Source organism: Gopherus evgoodei, unplaced genomic scaffold, assembly GCF_007399415.2.
Source record: "Gopherus evgoodei ecotype Sinaloan lineage unplaced genomic scaffold, rGopEvg1_v1.p scaffold_33_arrow_ctg1, whole genome shotgun sequence".
Taxonomy (NCBI): domain Eukaryota; kingdom Metazoa; phylum Chordata; order Testudines; family Testudinidae; genus Gopherus; species Gopherus evgoodei.
The window spans coordinates 2109624-2128282 of NW_022060005.1; the positions used below are offsets into that span (position 1 = coordinate 2109624).

The following is an 18659-nucleotide window of genomic DNA, read 5'->3' on the forward strand; positions in this document are numbered from 1 at the left end:
TTTCCTGCGGTCTTTGGAGCATGGTGATCAGCTTATTTCTATATTAAACTTACCATTGTTCTCTCACATGAGAACATGTCCAGTTCTGGGCACCGCATTTCAAGAAAGATGTGGAGAAACTGGAGAGGGTCCAGAGAAGAGCAACAAGAATGATTAAAGGTCTTGAGAACATGACCTATGAAGGAAGGCTGAAAGAATTGGGTTTATTTAGTTTGGAAAAGAGAAGACTGAGAGAGGACACGATAGCAGTTTTCAGGTATCTAAAAGGGTGTCATCAGGAGGAGGGAGAAAACTTGTTCACCTTAGCCTCTAATGATAGAACAAGAAGCAATGGGCTTAAACTGCAGCAAGGGAGATTTAGGTTGGCCATTAGGAAAAAGTTCCTAACTGTCAGGGTAGTTAAACACTGGAATAAATTGTCTAGGGAGGTTGTGGAATCTCCATCTTTGGAGATATAAGAGTAGGTTAGATAAATGTCTATCCAGGATGGTCTAGACAGTATTTGGTCCTGCCATGAGGGCAGGGGACTGGACTCGATGACCTCTCGAGGTCCCTTCCAGTCCTAGAGTCTATGAATCTGTGAATCTATGAATGATAGCTCCTCCAGTTTCTCTGCTACTTCCTTCAGTAGCCGGAAGAAGGCATTAATGGCACTTATTAGATCTTTTTCTTGTCAGAAAGTTTTTTTAGGTTTTATTCATTTCAGAGATTGTATTTCTCTGTTAGCCCCCACTATTATTTAGAATTTCCCCTTTTAAGTAATTCATCTTAATAGTCAAAAGCCAACCGTGTTAAGTATTTACATCTTTTACTGTTTGCTTTTCTTCTTCTTCTTCTTCTTCTTCTTCTTCTTCCGCACAATTCATAGACAAGTTTTTTAAATTCTTTGATTATATTTGATATATTTCCTTTCACCTTCTCTTGGGGTTTACAACAAAATAAAAGATATAGTATTGGAGGAATAAAACAGATTAGTCACGTATATATCAATTTCATAAGGCAGACATGAGTATAAGTTTTCGGGATTTAATTTGTGGTGAAAGGCAGGTGGTTCATATTCTGGGGGTATCAAGACCTTCATCCTTCAGTTTTTTGAGGATGAACAACAAGGGCTTTTGTTTTTTGTTTTGTTTTCCCTAGTTAGTTCAATCATGCAGTTTCCACTCACATATCTGGGACTTGATTCAATCAGTGGATGCAATAGGCCAATCTGTTTAGAAAATAAGCTTCTTACCCTTATTTTTCAATTTTTCAGGAGAGTGCTTCAGCTAGCAATTTCAAGTTGGGGGGGACTCCTTAGACAATGTGATTCATACCTTGGGATGTGGATTGATGTTCTCCTATAGTTTTAATTTTCTAGCTGGAGTTAGAAGTGGCAAGGCATGATTTTGGGGTAAACAGAGCTGGGCGCAAGATTTTCCTGTGGCATTGAGAGGAAAATGAATTTGGATTTTATTCTTGCAAACTACAATGGCATGTAGTTATTAACAATCTGTCCAAAGGATAGCCAACATCTATACAAATTGCACCAGCTTCCATCCGAGTAGACCATTGAATGACGACGACTGTAATCAAGGTTTCCTACTAGGCACCGCATATCACCGATAGACAAATTGTGTCTCTGAGGCACAGACCTGAATGGCGTGGGGTGCAGCGCTATCTATCCCATCTCAGGTGGAGCCCTACAAGACAATTTTTCCTCAGGGATCTTCAATGCCATGCAGAGACTTTGCCACTTGTTTGGAGATGAAGACTGCTCTTTGCAGCCATTCACTTCTCCACCTTGTCCGCTTTGGGGAGTGCCGGGTAGGCTGATGGGATCTGCAAGAGTGCTGGAATTGTTGCTGGCTCCAGAAGTGGGAGGCAGAACAACCAGTTTCCATACAACCTAGACAGGAGGTTAGAATGTGGTTCAGATTATGTGCCTGATCAGGGAAAGCGGAGGGAGTAGAAACACCCTTTATACTCTTACATGGGCTACCCAGACCTTGGAGTAGGATACCTAGGAGTAACTGAGGCTACTTGCTCACAAATCACGTTCCTGGAGCACGGGGGAGTTAGGGGACTGGGTACAACCTGGGTTTCACCCTTTGGTGGCTGAGCACAGTGACCGAGGCAGTGCAACAGTGTGAGTGTAGGGGTATGTATACACTACCCACTGGATCAGCAGGTAGTGACTGATCTATCGGGGATGGATGTATCGCGTCTTGTCTAGACGCGATACATGCATCCCCGAACGCACTCCCCATCGACTCCGAAACTGCACCAAGGTGAGAGGCGGAAGCGGAGTGAATGAGGGAGCAGCAGCAAGGACGCAAAGTAAGTCAATCTAAGTCGATCTAAGAGACATCAACTTCAGCTATGCTATTCTCATAGCTGAAGTTGCGTATCTTAGATCGACCCCCCCACCACATAGTGTAGACCATGCCTAGTAGTCTATTCCTGGTGCAGGAATCTTATGCACCCCTACTTCAGGGCTGCATATAAAGTCACAGTCTAGTGATGCCTGGTGATTTGCGGTGCAATTTCTAATTCCCCAGTCAACAGCTGATGCATCCCCAATCACTCTTATCATAACTATTATTACTATTAATTACAATTCATTTTCTTTCAGTTTCTTCTCCTGTTGCCAGGGCAATGCATTTATAGCACCATGGATGTTCCTGGCTGCTCTCACAGCAGATTTCATAGACGTTTCGATCCAGGCGTGAGGCTGGGCGGTGTGTTCTCCTGAAAAATGGACCCTCCCTTCATTCTGAAACAAAGCTTTAGAGTAGTCAACAAATTGATATGGGGTGAATGAAACATATCCTCCCATCGTATATTTGTCCAGGCCCCATTTCTTGATCACATGTTTATTGCAGATCTTCTGGATATAATTCTTGGGCACCCGGTGGATTTCTGCCAGGTCCTCCAGCACCACATCAACACACTTTTCATCATCGAGGGGAATGAAAAATTCAGCATCATCCACCCAGGTGTAGGAAGCCAGGATCACCGCCGCCCCACTGGAGAAATTGTGGCTGGGGTAGTAGATGACTCTAGATGGGTGATCAGTGATTGACCTCCCATTATAGATTCCATCCTTCTGCCAAAATTTTTCAGAACAGATCAAAAATATCTTAGTGGCTCTTGCGTAATGAATGGAGCGCAGGGCATGGGTCTTCTTAGCAGAAAGAGGTGGAGAAAATTTAATGAGCCGTGTGGCTTTTGCCGTGGCTGTGACAAGGACATAGTCGGCCATCACAGAGAAGGGGAATGGGGAGTGTGGTCTGCGGTAAAACACTTTCACTTGGTCATTGTCTTGTAGTATCTTCACTACTGGGGAGTTAAATATAACGCTCCTGTGAATATCTTGGTAGAAAGCCTGCGGCAGCTGATCAAATCCCCCCGTGATTTCATCATAACTGAAAGAAAGGTGGGGAAAAGATGATAGTCAAACAGTTACAGCATCTCCCCACAGTTATCTGAGAGAATGCCACAAGAGTAATAGGCAGAGCTTGCATAATAGGAGAGAGAATCTAGCCTCCATTGACTGTACAACTCTAGCTTGTTTTATTAGAGCGGAATGCTAGGTCTGCGGTAATTAAGTTTAAGGCCAGCTTTCAGTTTAAAGCTTGTTTCTTCTAAACGCTCTAAAATCCCCATGGTTCTCAGATTGCCTTCAAAGTAGGTGTGCCTCATGGAGGCGCTGGATGGAATTAATGAGCCATGATTTGGGATCATTTGACCAAGGGCTACGACACAGCTATGGTCCAATATGCCCCTAGCACATACTCACACTGTTGAGTTAATTATTGAATGCCATCAGAATTCACTCAGTTAGTAGATGTGGACACTCAGTAATGCCAAGCTCATTTCCTGTGAAAGTGTCCCCAGACTTTCGTGGCTATAAATTTATAGTCATGAGCACCTACCCTCTATGACAATTCAGACCATCAGTGCCTACTTCAGAGAAGGCAGCTAGCTGTACTGCTAGATGAGATGACAAATGGATGAGATAGGAGGAGGTTGACAGACAGATGCATATAATGAATAATGGATGGATACGTAGACAGGTCCTACCATAGACACATTGTGCTTCCACATACAAAGCAAGTAAATAAAGACTGTTTTCTACTCACGTCTTCTCAGAGAAGGTGGTAAAGATCATGACAGAGTAAAGAAATGACATGTGGAATAGACCATCTTCATTCATCACGTCACCAATCATGTCAATGGCTCCTCTACTTAAATTTCCTTCTTTAATCAAATACTCCTGGGTGGGGAAGAGCGGAGACAGTGGAAGGCACGTGCATATTATATCCCCATTGAGAAATGACAGTCAAAGGGATATTTCATTTCAAATGAACACAGGAATTACTCAACATCAGTGAGGCAGGGGAGGTGTCAAACTATTCACTACCCTCCAGTGTGATTTGTCTTCTTCCTCATTACCAATCCCTCATCCCTTTTGACTCACCGGGTTACAGCCTGACCTGAGTGAAGTCAATCAGAGCTTTGCCATTGACTTCAATGGGGCCAGGATTTCACTCAAAGTGTCCCTACCGAGATATCATTGTCTTTGATTAAAGAACCATGGTCCAGCCCAAAATCTCCTGTGGGGTCAAAATAATGATGGGTAGAGCCACAGAGGAAGGTTATCTGATAAAAATAACTGTGGATGAAGATTCATAGCTGGATGTCACACAGCGAGCTAGGGTGGGAAGAAGAGATGCCAACCTGGTTGCACAGGACTGGAATAGGGTTGTGTCTTCATGACACACATACTGGGAGTATGGTAGCACTGAGACCACTCACTTTCTATGGGTTGGAGTTTTGGGTAGGAAAAAACAGAGATAATGTGGATCCATGTCCCTGCCCTCCCCGTGCCACAAATCAGAGCCAGGAAGACCCAAAGGGGAAGTGTGCGGTGTTCCAGGAAGACCCATGAAGTGAGCATACAAACTCTGCCCAGCCAGGATCTTTAGGAGGGATCTGATGCATTATCTCCTATCATGTACTGTGTACACCTGGCAAGATCTATCCCACGAGGAGTTCCATTGGCTAATGTGAGGAAAGATTAGAAAATTTGCACCCTTAGATTTAAAGCTACTGGAATACCAACTTCAATTACCTTGGTGGAAAAGGAGTCATATTTCTCTTTCAGAACACTGCAGTTTGTTGTCACCTGGGGAGCAAACAAGAAAACAGTCGTTTGTTTCATGCTGATGGCTTTACCTTTAAAGTTTATTATTTTCCCTGTATGTTACAATGTACTTATAGGCCATATCCTAGGGCATAGGCACAAGGGGGCAGGACATGACATGACTGCTCAAGTGAAAGAGCTGTTAACAAAATCTTTTTAATAGTGCTCTTGTTTTCTGCTCCTACAATTCTCCAGCTGACTGAACTGTGTTCACTGAGACAGTCCAAACAACAAAAATAAATAGACTAAATGTAAAATTTTCAAAAGTGAATATAGGGCCTAACTCCCCTTTCCAGAAGTGACTTAGGTACTTAAGGGCCAGATTTTCAAAGGTATTTAGACATCTAAAGATGCAGATAAGCAGCTACATGGATTTCCAAAGCATCTAAATGCCTAAATATCAAGGAATATTATGAGCTAGATTCACAATGGGACTTAGGAGTTGCAACACTCAACATCACAATGCCTAACTTTCTTTGCCTGGAAAACTGCTGGGATTCACAAAGCCTGAGTCATGTGCTCAGGCTCTCTACAATCAATAGCGTGCTCTAAGCGCTGAAGAACAGAATCCACAAAAGCCAACACATGGAACCACCTAAACCAGCCAACGGGAAACATCAAGGAAAGTGATGTGTCTTAAGCCCCACCCCCTCCATTTTAGGGAGTTCAGCACCTATCTCCACTTCGGATTCTAAGCCGTAAGCTCATAGCTTTTACCCCAGTGATTAGGGGATTTCCACAATGTGGGAGACCACCAGTTCATGTTCCCCATCTAGCTTATAAGGAGGAGTCTCCCACCTCACAGGTGAGTGTCTCATGGGGGCCTCCCTTAGTCTCTCCTGTTAAAGCTGTTCCAGTTTGGATAAATAATCAGTGGAGCAGGGGGATTGGATTTGGGGTCTCCCACATGAATGTCCTACCACTAGACCAGTGGCTTTTAACTTTTCCAGACTACCCTAGGTGCTGTGGGTGCTGCTGCACTCTCTGGTTTGAAATGGTTTCTGTTTTATAGAGGGTTTACAGTTTGGTTCAAGGGCTCTCAGCACCCCCACTATACAAATTGTACAAGCAACCCTGACTGTACTCCTTGCAGGAGGCTGATTTGTAGTGCATACCCCCAAGTTTCACCTCACTTGAAAACAACTTGTTTACAAAATCAGACCTAAAAATACAAACGTGTCACAGCCGCTATTACTGAACAAATGCTGACTTTCTCATTTTACCCTATAATTAAAAAATAAATCAATTGAAATACAAATATTGCACTTACATTTCAGTGTGCAGTACATAGAGCAATATAAACAAGTCATTGTCTGTATGAAATTTTAGTTTGTTCTGACTTCGCTAGTGCTTTTTATGTAGCCTGTTGTAAAAGTAGGCAAATATTTAGATGAGTTGATGTACCCTCTGGAAGACCTCTGCTTTCCCCCAAGAGTACATGTACCTAGGATGACCAGATAGCAAGTGTGAAAAATTGAGACGAGGGTGGGGGCTAATAGGCACCTGTATAAGACAAAGCCCCAAATATCAGGACTGTCCCTATAAAATTGGGACATTTGGTCACCCTCCACATGCCCCTGGTTGAGAACCACTGCACTAGACTACAGAGTCATTCTCACTCTATCACTCTGGTGTAGGCTGACCAGATAGCAAGTGTGAAAAATCGGGACAGGTGTTGGGGGGTAATAGGAGCCTATAGAAGAAAAAAAAAACCAAATATCGGGACTGTCCCTATAAAATTGGGACATCTGGTCACCCTACTCTGGTGGCATCTATGTCCCTTTGTGAATCTAGCCCCAGGTGCCTCTCTGCATTCTTTAGATGGTAAATACCTTTGAAAATCTGTCCTTTAAGAGTATGTCTACACTGCAATAAAACACTGGCAACTGGCCCGTGTCAGTTGACTTGGGCTCACGGAGTTCAGGCTGCTAGGCTATAAAATTGCAGTGTAGATTTTTGAGTTCGGGCTAGAGCCTGGGCTCTGGGAACACATAAAGCAGGAGGGTTCCCAGTGCCCAGGCTCCAGCCCAAGCCCAAAAATCTACACTGCAATTTTATATCTCCATGAGCCCAAGTCAGCACACACTGGTGTTTTATTTCAGTGTAGACACACCCTGAGAGCCTAAGTCTCATGCATACAACTATAATTTAGCAATGTTGTGCATGTGTGTAAATCGACAAAGAAAACTAGCAAAACTCCCAGAAGCGAGAAGCCACCACCTATTCAAATTAACAGTTCTCTAACAGTGGTTAACTTCAAATTTTCAACAACCAAAAAATTGGCACCTGGTTAGCCTACCACTGGCATGAGCTGCCACACTTCAAAGACAAGGGACTGTCCCCTCAATGGTGCTACATTCACCCATGTGTGTTGCTAGGACTTCCAGAGGCTCGTTCCACGGCTTTCTATGATGCAGTAGGCAAAGCCACTTTATATTTCATCCCTGGTACTTGTTTGTCCTCCTGAGCATGGCCACCCCGGGGGGAATTGTGGGAAGGCACTGGAGGCCTATCAGCACTCAAGGGTTTTATCCTCCATCTTCACTGCACAGTGGGTGGGTTACTAGTGCAAGTGAAAGCAAAGTCCAGGCTCCAATGTGCCAGTGAGTCTGGGCTGAAAAGACGACTAAGTTTGAGGGGTTTAGGGCCAACACCTAAGAGACAATCCAAGTTAACACTTTAATGAGAACATACCCACAGTCACGAATCCTTTCCACAACCCACATACCTTATCCAGTGTCTGATTATAAAGCTGACTGGCAGATTTTCCTCTTTCTTTGGGAAGCACGGGGTATTGCAAGATATCAGGGTTTCGTTCTACCTCTCCAGCTCTTGCCCTGACATTGTTAACGAAATACCAGCCCTTGTCATTACTATTATAGAACGGGTTCAGTTTCAGTTTCAGTTTTTTAATAAATTCACGCACAAGCCTAAAGAAAAAGGAAAGGGGGGAAAAAGAGAAAATTTTAAAACTGTGAAAGAAAGTTATATGCTTGCATATGACCCTCTAATACAAATCCTACAACTCTACCTATGTAACTGAAATAATTTGTGTGTAATGACTCCAGATCCACACTTTACCAAAAGTCAATCATGCAACTAGTGCTGGTGTCATAAACAGATAGCTAAGGGTTAATGTCTCTTTCACCTGAAGCACCTGACCAGAGGACCAATCAGGAAACCAGATTTAAATTGTGAAAACCTTTTGAAATACGGAAGTTATTTCAGTTTGGCATCATTTGCATCAGACCCATTTTCACAAGCTTTTTAATACAAAATATCAAAAAGTTTATTTACTGCAAACCATGTTTTGCAGAAAATGAACCATGTTGGTAACCATTTCAGTAATGACTGTAAAAATGTTTACAATTTTAGTGAATACAAATTTTAGTGAAATGAAAAATTTTGCTCAAAACTGAAAAGAAGTTGAAAATTCGCAAAATGGTTTACATTTTGGAAAAATGTCATTTTTTTCAATGAAAACTACTTTTTGCTTGGGAAATTTAGACCATCTCTCCCAACATTGTCTGCTCCCTGAACAGTCCCGGATAATCCATGATCAAGTATTACTTCTACTAATCGTAAAATCATACTTTTCCTTGATTATTATAAGAGACATGATAGCAAAAGCTGCCCATTCCTAAAATTCTTAACAGGAAACAAACAAACAAACAGGCTGGTGATACAGATGCATCTTCAACAATGCTCCTAGTTAGTATAAATGCACAGACTGAATTTAGGGACCTGTGGATTTAAAACAAACCCCACTAGTACTTGTGCTAAAGAACCAGATGGAGCTCTCTGAAGGTAGCAGTAGACTCATATATAGAGCTGATTGGATAAATGGACATTTTATCCTGTGGGAAATGTCAAAAATAACAGATTTTGACACTATTTCCACCCCAAAGTGAAATGAAAAATGTCAAACAATGTCTATTCAGAAATGTCAAAACATATTTGTCTGAGTGGAGTTGTGAACTGGCTCATGGGATTGCAGGGCCACTCACTCAGATTTAGCCTAACTGGACTCCCGTTGGCATGAAAGCTGGACCAAACTTGAGTGGCACTGGGACCCCAGAGGTTGCAGTGTCTGGAGCAGGGAGGTGGACCGAGCCAGCCCCATGGGACAGGAGCTGCTACTTGACTTTTTGAAACATTCAGAAGTGGTCTGGAACTTCAAGGTACATATACACCTCTTTCCTTTGACAATACACATGGGTGAATTCGGAACCAGATCTCCTCATATCACAACCACAGCTCTCTCATGCTCCTGAAACAAATCCCTTGGCCTTCTCAGGTCGCAATCACTACTTTTCCAACCTGCTCCAACATATTCCTCCACCATTGTGATACAGCTACACCTAACACAGTGAATGCAGCTGGCGTGCATGCAGGTACTGCCCAGTAAGTATTGCCAGTTCTAGAGTGGCCAAGTTAAGTTTCTGTAGGCATTTACTTTGATTCTGTATTTTCTGGTTTCTAGCTGGTGTGAGTTTTGCGGAACTCAATGTTTTGGGAGGGCATGAGCAATCACAGGGCAACGTCGATGCTGTGTTAACAAAGCTTTTTGCTGTTTAATTATAAAACTTATCATGTGTCCCATTTTTTTCAATAAGCAACATGGGCCCAGAAAATTGGAGAACCTATGTGGTTACTGGCTGGTCAGTCTGAAACCCTGACTAACTCCAACTAATAAATATTCAGAAAGCCCTTTGAAAAAATTCATAGTACAAAACCAGCACATTTTACAAAGAAGGTATGAAAGAAATCGTGGCTGGAAGGTGGCAGGCTGGGGTCTCCATGGGGACAGAGCATTGGTAGCTTGATATTTTATATGATAAGGTCCAAACCTTCCAATATGTGGTGGAGTTTGTAAGCTCAACCTTAACTGTTGATTTCCTGGGTTATAAACAGTTGTTGTTTTGCTGACTGAAGTGTTCTAGGTGGATTTTTCCCCTTCATTTACTGATACGTGCTCCCAGTCGTAACTTCACTTTAACGATCCATTGTGGTGTAGTTGCATCATCCAAGAACATACCTGGGACCTAATTATGAATCTAATATCCAGTTCCCCATTTGCTGTGGGAGTGGGGTGGGGAGTTAATCTGGTCCACACCTAAAGTCTGTGTCTTTTAGGCTGATTTAGCTACTTCTGCCCACCTACTCTCAGCCCACTTATGCAGGAAAAGTGACAACTCCATGGATATTTCTTTCCCCTCTGCACACAGACTGACAACTTGATGTCATGGAGTAAAGAGGCATTTGAGTCTATTCAAATTTGAGCTTTTAATGAGTTCCCCCCCTCCCTGGAATTATCCTAAAAGTTTTCAAAACAGGGCTTCCCCTATTCTGAACAAGATTAGTGGCTGAGCAGGGTATTACCTGTGATGTCCTGGTAAACGCATGGCTCCCAATTCCACATACCAGTCTTGTTCTCTGTGGGTCAAGATGCGTCCTCCCAAGTGATTACTGGCTTCCAGAATGAGAACCTGGGAACGAAATACATATTATGATTTTCAATCCCTTGTTGGTATATGGTGACTGTATCAGAGGATCTCAAACTGGGGGTCATACATGGGCAGCAGGTATCATAGGCTGGGGGAGGCTGTGCCTCCCCAAACAGCTTGGTGTGGCCCCACCCACCCTCCACCTCCGGTCTCCCTTCTGCAATTCCCTGTGCTCTGCCCCAGCCCACACTGGCTGGGACTGGGGCTTGCTGGTCTGCCATGGGGACTCGGGGCGGCTGGCGCTGGGGCCGAGCTGGCTGTTTGGTGCTCGGACTGCACTGTCCAGTGCTTCGGGGTTGGAGGTGCTGCTACCACATCACCTGGCCACCCCAGGGCTGTGGTGGGGGTGCTTTGGGCTCCTGCTAGGGAGGTGGGCAAAAAAAGGAGGGGCAGGTCCTTGGACAGAAGGGGAGGAGCCGGGGCTAGCCTCTCTCAATGGCCAGGTCGCCAGCTGCCCATGGGGTCATGACCCTTCAGGGGGCCGCAAGGTGGTTACACGGAGGTTGCAAGCTGTCAGTTCTGTGGGGCTAACAGTCCTGAGCCCCACTAAATTAAATTAACCTCCTGTTTTTAACTTATAAGGGGATGTCACACTCAGAGTCTTGATGTGCAAAAGGGGTCACAAATACAAAAAGTTTGAAAACCTCTCCTGTATATTGCTCTCTTTAACAATGATGACTGATTTATCCCCTCTCATTTCTATTGCAAATGGTCACCGCACAAAGAAAATGCTTATTTTATAAAAGTAATTTTGGACAATTTATGGACACACTCTATCCTTGATTTGGGAACCCGCATAAGCATGTGCTTAAGATGAATCTGAACTCCATGGGACTGAAGGATGTGCTTAAAGTTAAGAATGTACTCAAGCATTCTTCCTGAATAGAGATATACTCCTGAACTGGGATCTCAAGAAGCAGATTCTAATATGGAGAATATTTTCTTTTCCCGTGTATTACAGAAAACAGGTTTTCAATGAGCAAGTCTCTAATGCAACAACTAAACCCTTCTCATATATGTGCCCAAGCAATCTCTGTTGACTTTTGCAGCTCTGGGGGTTGTATTTCTTAGGTGATACTGAGAGGGGAAGTAGCAGATATATGAGGTATGGGTAGGGATAATGGGTTCCAGGCTTTCTCAAGGCCCACAGGCAAACCAAGAGAGTAGCACCTTTGATGGAAAAACAAAATAAAGAAAAAGAGTAAAGGGCCAAGTTAAGGTTGTTGTGAGATCATGAATATGAATTTTCATGCGTATAGAATTTTGTCTGAAATACATGAACCTTTGAGAACATTCCCTTAACTAATCACCATTTCCATGAAATGCAAGGATTGGGATTTTTTTTACCTGTAACATTTTTGGTATTTAAGTTTTCTTATGGTAATATTATTAATATTCTGGCAACCTTAAATTTAAGTTAATTAATTTTTTTCCCCTGGAAATGGCAATAATATACGGCACTATGCTTTCTTGATTCCTTCCTTTCACAGTTAACTTAACTTAATTTCACCTTGTTTTATTCTTCAGCATTGTCTACTCTATGAAAAAGAAGTAATAAGACCATTTCAAGGGAGCACTTAGTCCTTGGCCTGTCTCTGGCTTCTCTCAGTTAATAGAATTACCAGTGAGCAGTGGGTGAAGCTTCCTCTTGGGGAGGCTAGCCCCCTGCCCCACCTTTTCTGGTTGAGGCCACACCCCCAGTCATTGCCTTTAACCCCGCCCCCCTGGCAGGAGTAGGGAGCAGCTCAGAGCTCAGCCTCAGCGAGGGTCAAGCTCTCAGTCCCAGCCAGGACTTCCCCTTCCCCCGCAGCCCTGCCCCCACTCTGCATCTTCCCCCTGAGGGCTCACACCCACTTGCTCCTTTCCGCATCCCCCAACCCTCCGTGATACTGAGACCAAAAAAGCTCTGTGCTGCAGCGGGGAGCAAGAGCTTCTCCAGACCTGGGGTTGTGGTGGGGGAAATTTTTCCAGTGGACCTAAATTGGTTGGGGGCCCCTGAGCATGGGCCCTGTGTACCCATGTGGCAATCCACCACTGCTCTTCCCCCCAGTGATGCGAGGTTTGGGGAGTCTTAGTCTCCTCCAGCCTCCATTACATGCCATCCATGGAATTACCTTACAACCAGCATCTTTCAACAGTTTGGCAGCTGTGAGTCCACTTATTCCTGCCCCAACAATCACCACCTTCTTTGAACGACACCCAGTTTCCAGTCCATTTTTGGCAATAGCCACCAGTTCTTCATAGTCAGGGTCAATGAAGCATTTTTCCCACCTCGTCTCTCTGCCCGGGAGAATCTGTAAACTTGGGACTACCACCAGGAGGAAGATCTGGAGGAAGACTAGAGAGAAAGAGATGAGAGGAAAACAGATGGCACAAATGGTGAAGCAAACTCATTCTCTTAGACCACAGAGCTCAGTAATGTCATTGATACGATCCATCTGAGCTGTAGAGAGAAGCTAAGAGTCTCAGCTGTGGAGCTCAGATATATTAACAAGGAGTTTTATTACGATCAAACGCAGTGAGCATATAAATTGAAAGCAGTGAAGTGAATACTCAGATCCTCACAGTTGTCTTATAAACTTTAAAATATCACATGGACTATTCAAACCACAATCTATCATTAAGGGTCCTGGCTCCACCCTCTCAAATACACTTAGATCTGTGTGTGCCACAGGGATCTAATAGTCTGGGGGCTGGCCATTCTCAGAGGGAATGGTGCAGGAGAAAATCATGTATAGTGGACAATGTGACTCTGAATGCGGTCTTCAAGATTTGGCCTCATGAGCTGAATTGAGAGACCTAACCAGAGTCTGCTTTATGTCGTTCAAAAACTCAGGAATGTTGCTCCTTTCCATTAGTCAAGATAAATTTTTGTTTTTTTCCATGATTCTCCCCTCATTGAGTGTGAAGGCGCTGTCTCTTCTGTTGAGCACAACTATGGAAGTGTCACATGGAGAACCATGTGGGTTCATCACATAACTCAATTTCCACTCCACTTAGGGCTTTAAATGACCAATTAAACCATATAAATTCTATTGTATGGTTCAGAGCAACCTTAGTAGCACCCACACCACCCTTCCTTCCCATGCTGACATGTAGCATTGCCTGGCAAAAAGGGGGTTAACTTTATATCCCAGAGATCTCTGACTGCCTCTGTGGGCCACTGGCTGCTAAAATAAATATATCTTGCAAGACATGGCATGAAATAGCTTGATTTTTGTAAGGTTTTTCACACAGTCCTACATGACATTCTCATAAGAAAACCAGGGAAATGTGGTTTAGGAGAAAGGAATATAAGGTGGGTGCACAACTGGTTAAAAAACCCTATTCAAAGATCAGAGGGGTAGCCGTGTTAGTCTGGATCTGTAAAAGCAGCAAAGAGTCTTGTGGCACCTTATAGACTAACACACGTATTGAAGCATGGGCTTTCGTGGGTGAATACCTACTTCGTCGGATGTCACATCCAACGAAGTGAGTGTTCACCCATGAAAACTCATGCTCCAATACATCCGTTAGTCTATAAGGTACTACAGGACTCTTTGCTGCTTTTACCTATTCAAAGAGTAGTCTATCAATGGTTTGATGTCATCTGGGAGGATGAATCTAATGGTATCTGACAGAGTCCTGTTCTGGGTCTGGTACTATGTAATATTTTCATCAAAGGTTTGGATAATGGAGTAGAGCATGTGGTTATGAAATTTGCAGGTGTCACTAAGCTGGGAGGGGTTGCAAGCACTTTGGAGGACAGTATTGGAAACTGAAAATGATTTTGATAAATTGGAGAACTGGTCCAACATGAATAACAAGAATTCAACAAAGACAAATGCAAAGTATTGCACTTAGGAAGGAAAAATCAAATGCACAAACACAAAATGACTGACTAGGAAGCAGTCTTTCTGAAAAGGATCTGGGGGCTAATAGTTAATCACAAATTGCATGAGTCAACCATACCTGGTCGCAAGCTCGGCTGAAAAAGGAGGACGGTTAGTGTCAGGCTGGCAGCTGACATTAAAAACATGGCATAAACTGACAATAGGGATAGGACTCGGAGAGTTGACCCTATTTGAAGGGACTGTTGCAAGGAAAAAGAAGAATGTGATGCTGATGTGAAAAGGCAAATGCCAATAACTGGAGTGTTGTATATATGACACGGGAGGCAACTCCTCTGCTCTACTTGGCTCTGTGTCCTCAGCTGGAGTACGGTGTCCAGTCTGAGGTATTACAGTCCATAGGAGAGCAATAAAAATGATAAGAGGTTTAGGAAACATGAGCAAAGAACATAAAAATGGCCAGACTGGGTCATACCAAAGTTCCATCTAGCCCCATAGCCTGTTTTCCGACAGTGGCCAATGCCAGGTGCCCTGGAGGGAATGAACAGAACAGGTGATCATCAAGTAATCCATCCTCTGTCACCCATTCCCAGCTCCTGGCAGATAGAGGCTAGGAACACTATCCCTGCCCATCCTGGCTAAGAGCCATTGATGGGACCTATCCTCCAGGAACTTATCTAGTTCTTTTTTGAACCCTTATAGTCTTGGCCTTCCCAATATCCTCTGACAAGGAGTTCCACTGGCTGACTAGCTAAGAGGAAAGGTTGAAGGAATTGGGTATCTTTAGTCTAGAGAACAGAAGGCAGAAGGGGGACATGATAACGATCTTCAAATATGTAAAAGATTGTTATGAAGGGGATGATGAGTCATTGTTCTCCATGTCCACCAAGGGAAGAACAAGAAGTAATTAGCTTAATTTGTAGCAAGTGAGATTTAACTTAGATATTTGGAAAAATGTAACTGTAAGGATAGTTAAGGACTGGAACAGGTTAACTATGTGGAATCTTTGTCATTGAAGGTTTTTAAGAACAAGTTAGACAAACACCTGTCAGGGATGGTCTAGGTTTATTTGTTCCTGCCTCAACACAGGAGGATAGACTAGATGACCTCTTGAGATCCTTTTCAGCCCTACTGTTCTATGATTTCTAAGACAAAGTAGAGCATCTCTGAGCCTCCTTTAATTTGCATCAGTGACTGGTCTGGCAGACAGAAAGCCCCCAGATCAGGGAGGCAAAATCTCCTTTTTCTCACACCCCTGGCTAAGCTACACTCAATCCAAGCTTTGATTCAGTCCAAAAACTGAGCCACTAATGATATGGAGGCCTATGTTCCAAGTTAGGGGATATATTTCAGGTCCCATTTCCAGTACAAACAGATCTGGGAACAGATGTATTCTAACTTTGTTCCCAACATGGGAGTAACTGTAGTGTAGACACAGCCTTGTAGGTTGAGGGAAGAAATCCAAATTCCAAGAACCTTTCTGGAGAAATGAAAAATAATTTAAAAAGTACAAATTGTAATTTTTCCTGCTGTTGGAAGAATAAGACATTATTTTTTCCCTAAAATCCGGTACTGTCTGCTGTTTAAATTCCCAACTCTGAGTCCATAGCCATATATTTCAGAATCACTGAAAGTAACCTGAGTGCAATACTCATCCCATCTTTTGAAATCAGAAATTGTTCATGATCGCCACAACCAGAAATATGTTTATGTAATGCATTCTCATAGGTGAAACCAGGAAGGTGTAAATTGAAGGCATTGATGCTCTCAATAATTACCATGTTCTTCCTCTGTAATTATCTACATCTTTTGCATGTTCTGTATGTGATATGCTAAGATTTCCAAATGGATGCGTGGGCTGGAGATAGGAGTTGCCACACCTACTGTTTTTGCAATTAATCTACAGAACAGGAAATACTGTCTGTAGGTTAATTTCCATGGAACTACATGCCAAACAGAGATTAATTTGCAGAGGGTAGATCGAGCAACAGGTTAGCAAGGGTAATCATTTCCAAACCTCATCTGGGGGCATGAAAACAATTTAGGGTGGAATTCGTCCTGGTCAGAAAAGGTCCTACACACCACATAAGTTCCATGCTCCTGGTTCAGTTCCTGAAAACTATAGCTGTGTTGCGAAGAGTGTGGAACTCTCTGTACTGCATGGAACTTCTGGAGGAATCATAGACATGTAAGACTGGAAAGTGTCCTCAAGAGGTCTTTTAGTCCAGTCCCCTGCACTCAAGGCAGGACTAAGTATTATCTAGACCATCCCTGACAGGTGTTTGTCTAACCTGCTCTTAAAAATCTCCAATGATGGAGATTCTGCAACCTCCCTAGGCAATTTATTCCAGTGCTTAACCACCCTGACAGCTAGGAAGTTTTTCCTAATATCCCACCTAAACAGCCCTTGCTGCAATTTAAGACCATTGCTTCTTGTCCTATCCTCAGCAGTTAAAGAGAACAATTTTTCTCCCTCTCCCTTATAACAACCTTTGATGTACTTGGGACGTATGTTATACATTCATTTGAGATTTACTGATGGATTTGAAATTAATTTGCAGGCAAGTGGGAATGCTCACCCAAAGATGGAAAGAAATTTGTATCATGGCGATGGCTTCCTCCTGAGCACCCAGCAGTAGTCTTTGATCAAACCAACCCCCTAAAATTTATTTCAAATCATGCTCAGCCTCACACAATTGTGGGGGCTGATGTATGGCTCAGTAATTCTTCAAATTGCTTTCTCCAATCTACCAACATTATTTTGCTTATCTGAAGTGAATCTCAAGCAGCTAATCCTCATAAATGCCCTGACCTCCAGCAAGCATCAGATGTTCAGTTCTACTACATTACGAGGGGCAAATCAGAATTTTGACAAAGAACAAGATACCAGCACACTAAATACATTGCATTTTTCGCAGTCTCCCCATGTTCTTCCTCTCTAGTCTCCTTCATAACCATACACTGCGAGTCTCTCATTAACCAGCCCCACCAGCTAAATCCATGCAGTGTGGATTTGGCATCAGTCCCATTCAAATTCCATGCCACGAAGTCATGTATTTTGGACTATGGAAGAGTAACAGAAAAAGTCATTTGACTGCTAGAATCTTCCATCTAACATAAGTGAAGGCTTTGCAAGATAAAAATTCTCCAGTGAAGAAATGAAATGAACTAATACTGGACACAAAATGGTATTTGCCTTTGATTTTTTTTAAATGCACAGATTTCATTTTTTCCAAAAATTCTCATTGAAATTTTCTGTTTTATTGACTAAAAAGCAAGCAAAAAGTAACAAAAACAAAAACAAAAAGAAGACCCACAAATAATCATTTTTCTGCTGTTTTCAAAATATTTCAGTTTTTGAAAAAAATCAGTACTCATTTTTTCATTAAAAATGATTTTTATAGAAATAAAAATTTTTCCATTAAAATCAATTTTCCCATGAATCATTTTTCATATGATACATTTCCAGCAGCTGTAAAATTAACTTAGATTTCCACCTTCGGATTCTCAACCAGTTCCTCTCTAGTAGTCTGAAATAAATCTAAAACAGCTGCCCCTCAAGTAACTTTCTCCATCTCCTGAAATCCTAATTTGTACCCAACACATTCTCTGTACTGGAGCATTGGACAATAAAATTGATCTTAATATGTAGGTGAAGCCAAGTACAAACAAAAATACACCATTGGTGGTGTGCTTGCCAAATTCCACACTTAAAAAGGATTAAGGGATTCTGGGAGAAAATCAATTGTAAAAGAGGGAGAAAAAGAAAAAGACAACAATGCTAATGAGAGGGAGAGAAAGATGTGAAATATTAAAGTTAATTGAATATCTTCAGCTAACTGACAAAATAAGATGGGCCCAAAAGAGCAAACTGTCCCATCCTTCTGTGCCCAGAATTGTAACCCATCCCATCCCACTGCAAAAGTTCTAAGACAAGACGTTTCACTCACAGAACCTGTCCATGTTTCAGCTGGCAGCTCAAGTCATCAGTGAGCCCTGTTACTTTATACACTCCGCTAGTTCCTGGTAGGAACTGTTGGCTCTGAGCAGCGCCGGCTCTAGCAATTTCGCCTCCCCAAGCAAGGCGGCACGCCCCGGGAGGTGGCGGGGGGCGGCCGCTCTGCCGCTCGCCGG

At 42.9% G+C, this 18659-nt stretch overlaps 1 protein-coding gene across 1 annotated transcript; it reads right to left on the bottom strand.

Annotated features, from left to right (window-relative positions):
* Nucleotides 1–2593: 2593 nt before the first annotated feature.
* LOC115641200 (L-amino-acid oxidase-like) lies at nt 2594–18488 on the bottom strand. Its single transcript, XM_030544270.1, has 7 exons — nt 18476–18488; nt 12810–13033; nt 10571–10677; nt 7917–8118; nt 5117–5170; nt 4125–4258; nt 2594–3407 (listed from the first exon to the last, which is right to left on the bottom strand). Exons 1-7 carry the CDS (start codon nt 18486–18488, stop codon nt 2594–2596), a joined length of 1548 nt encoding a protein of 515 aa, XP_030400130.1.
* Between the last annotated feature and the right edge of the window lie 171 nt (nt 18489–18659).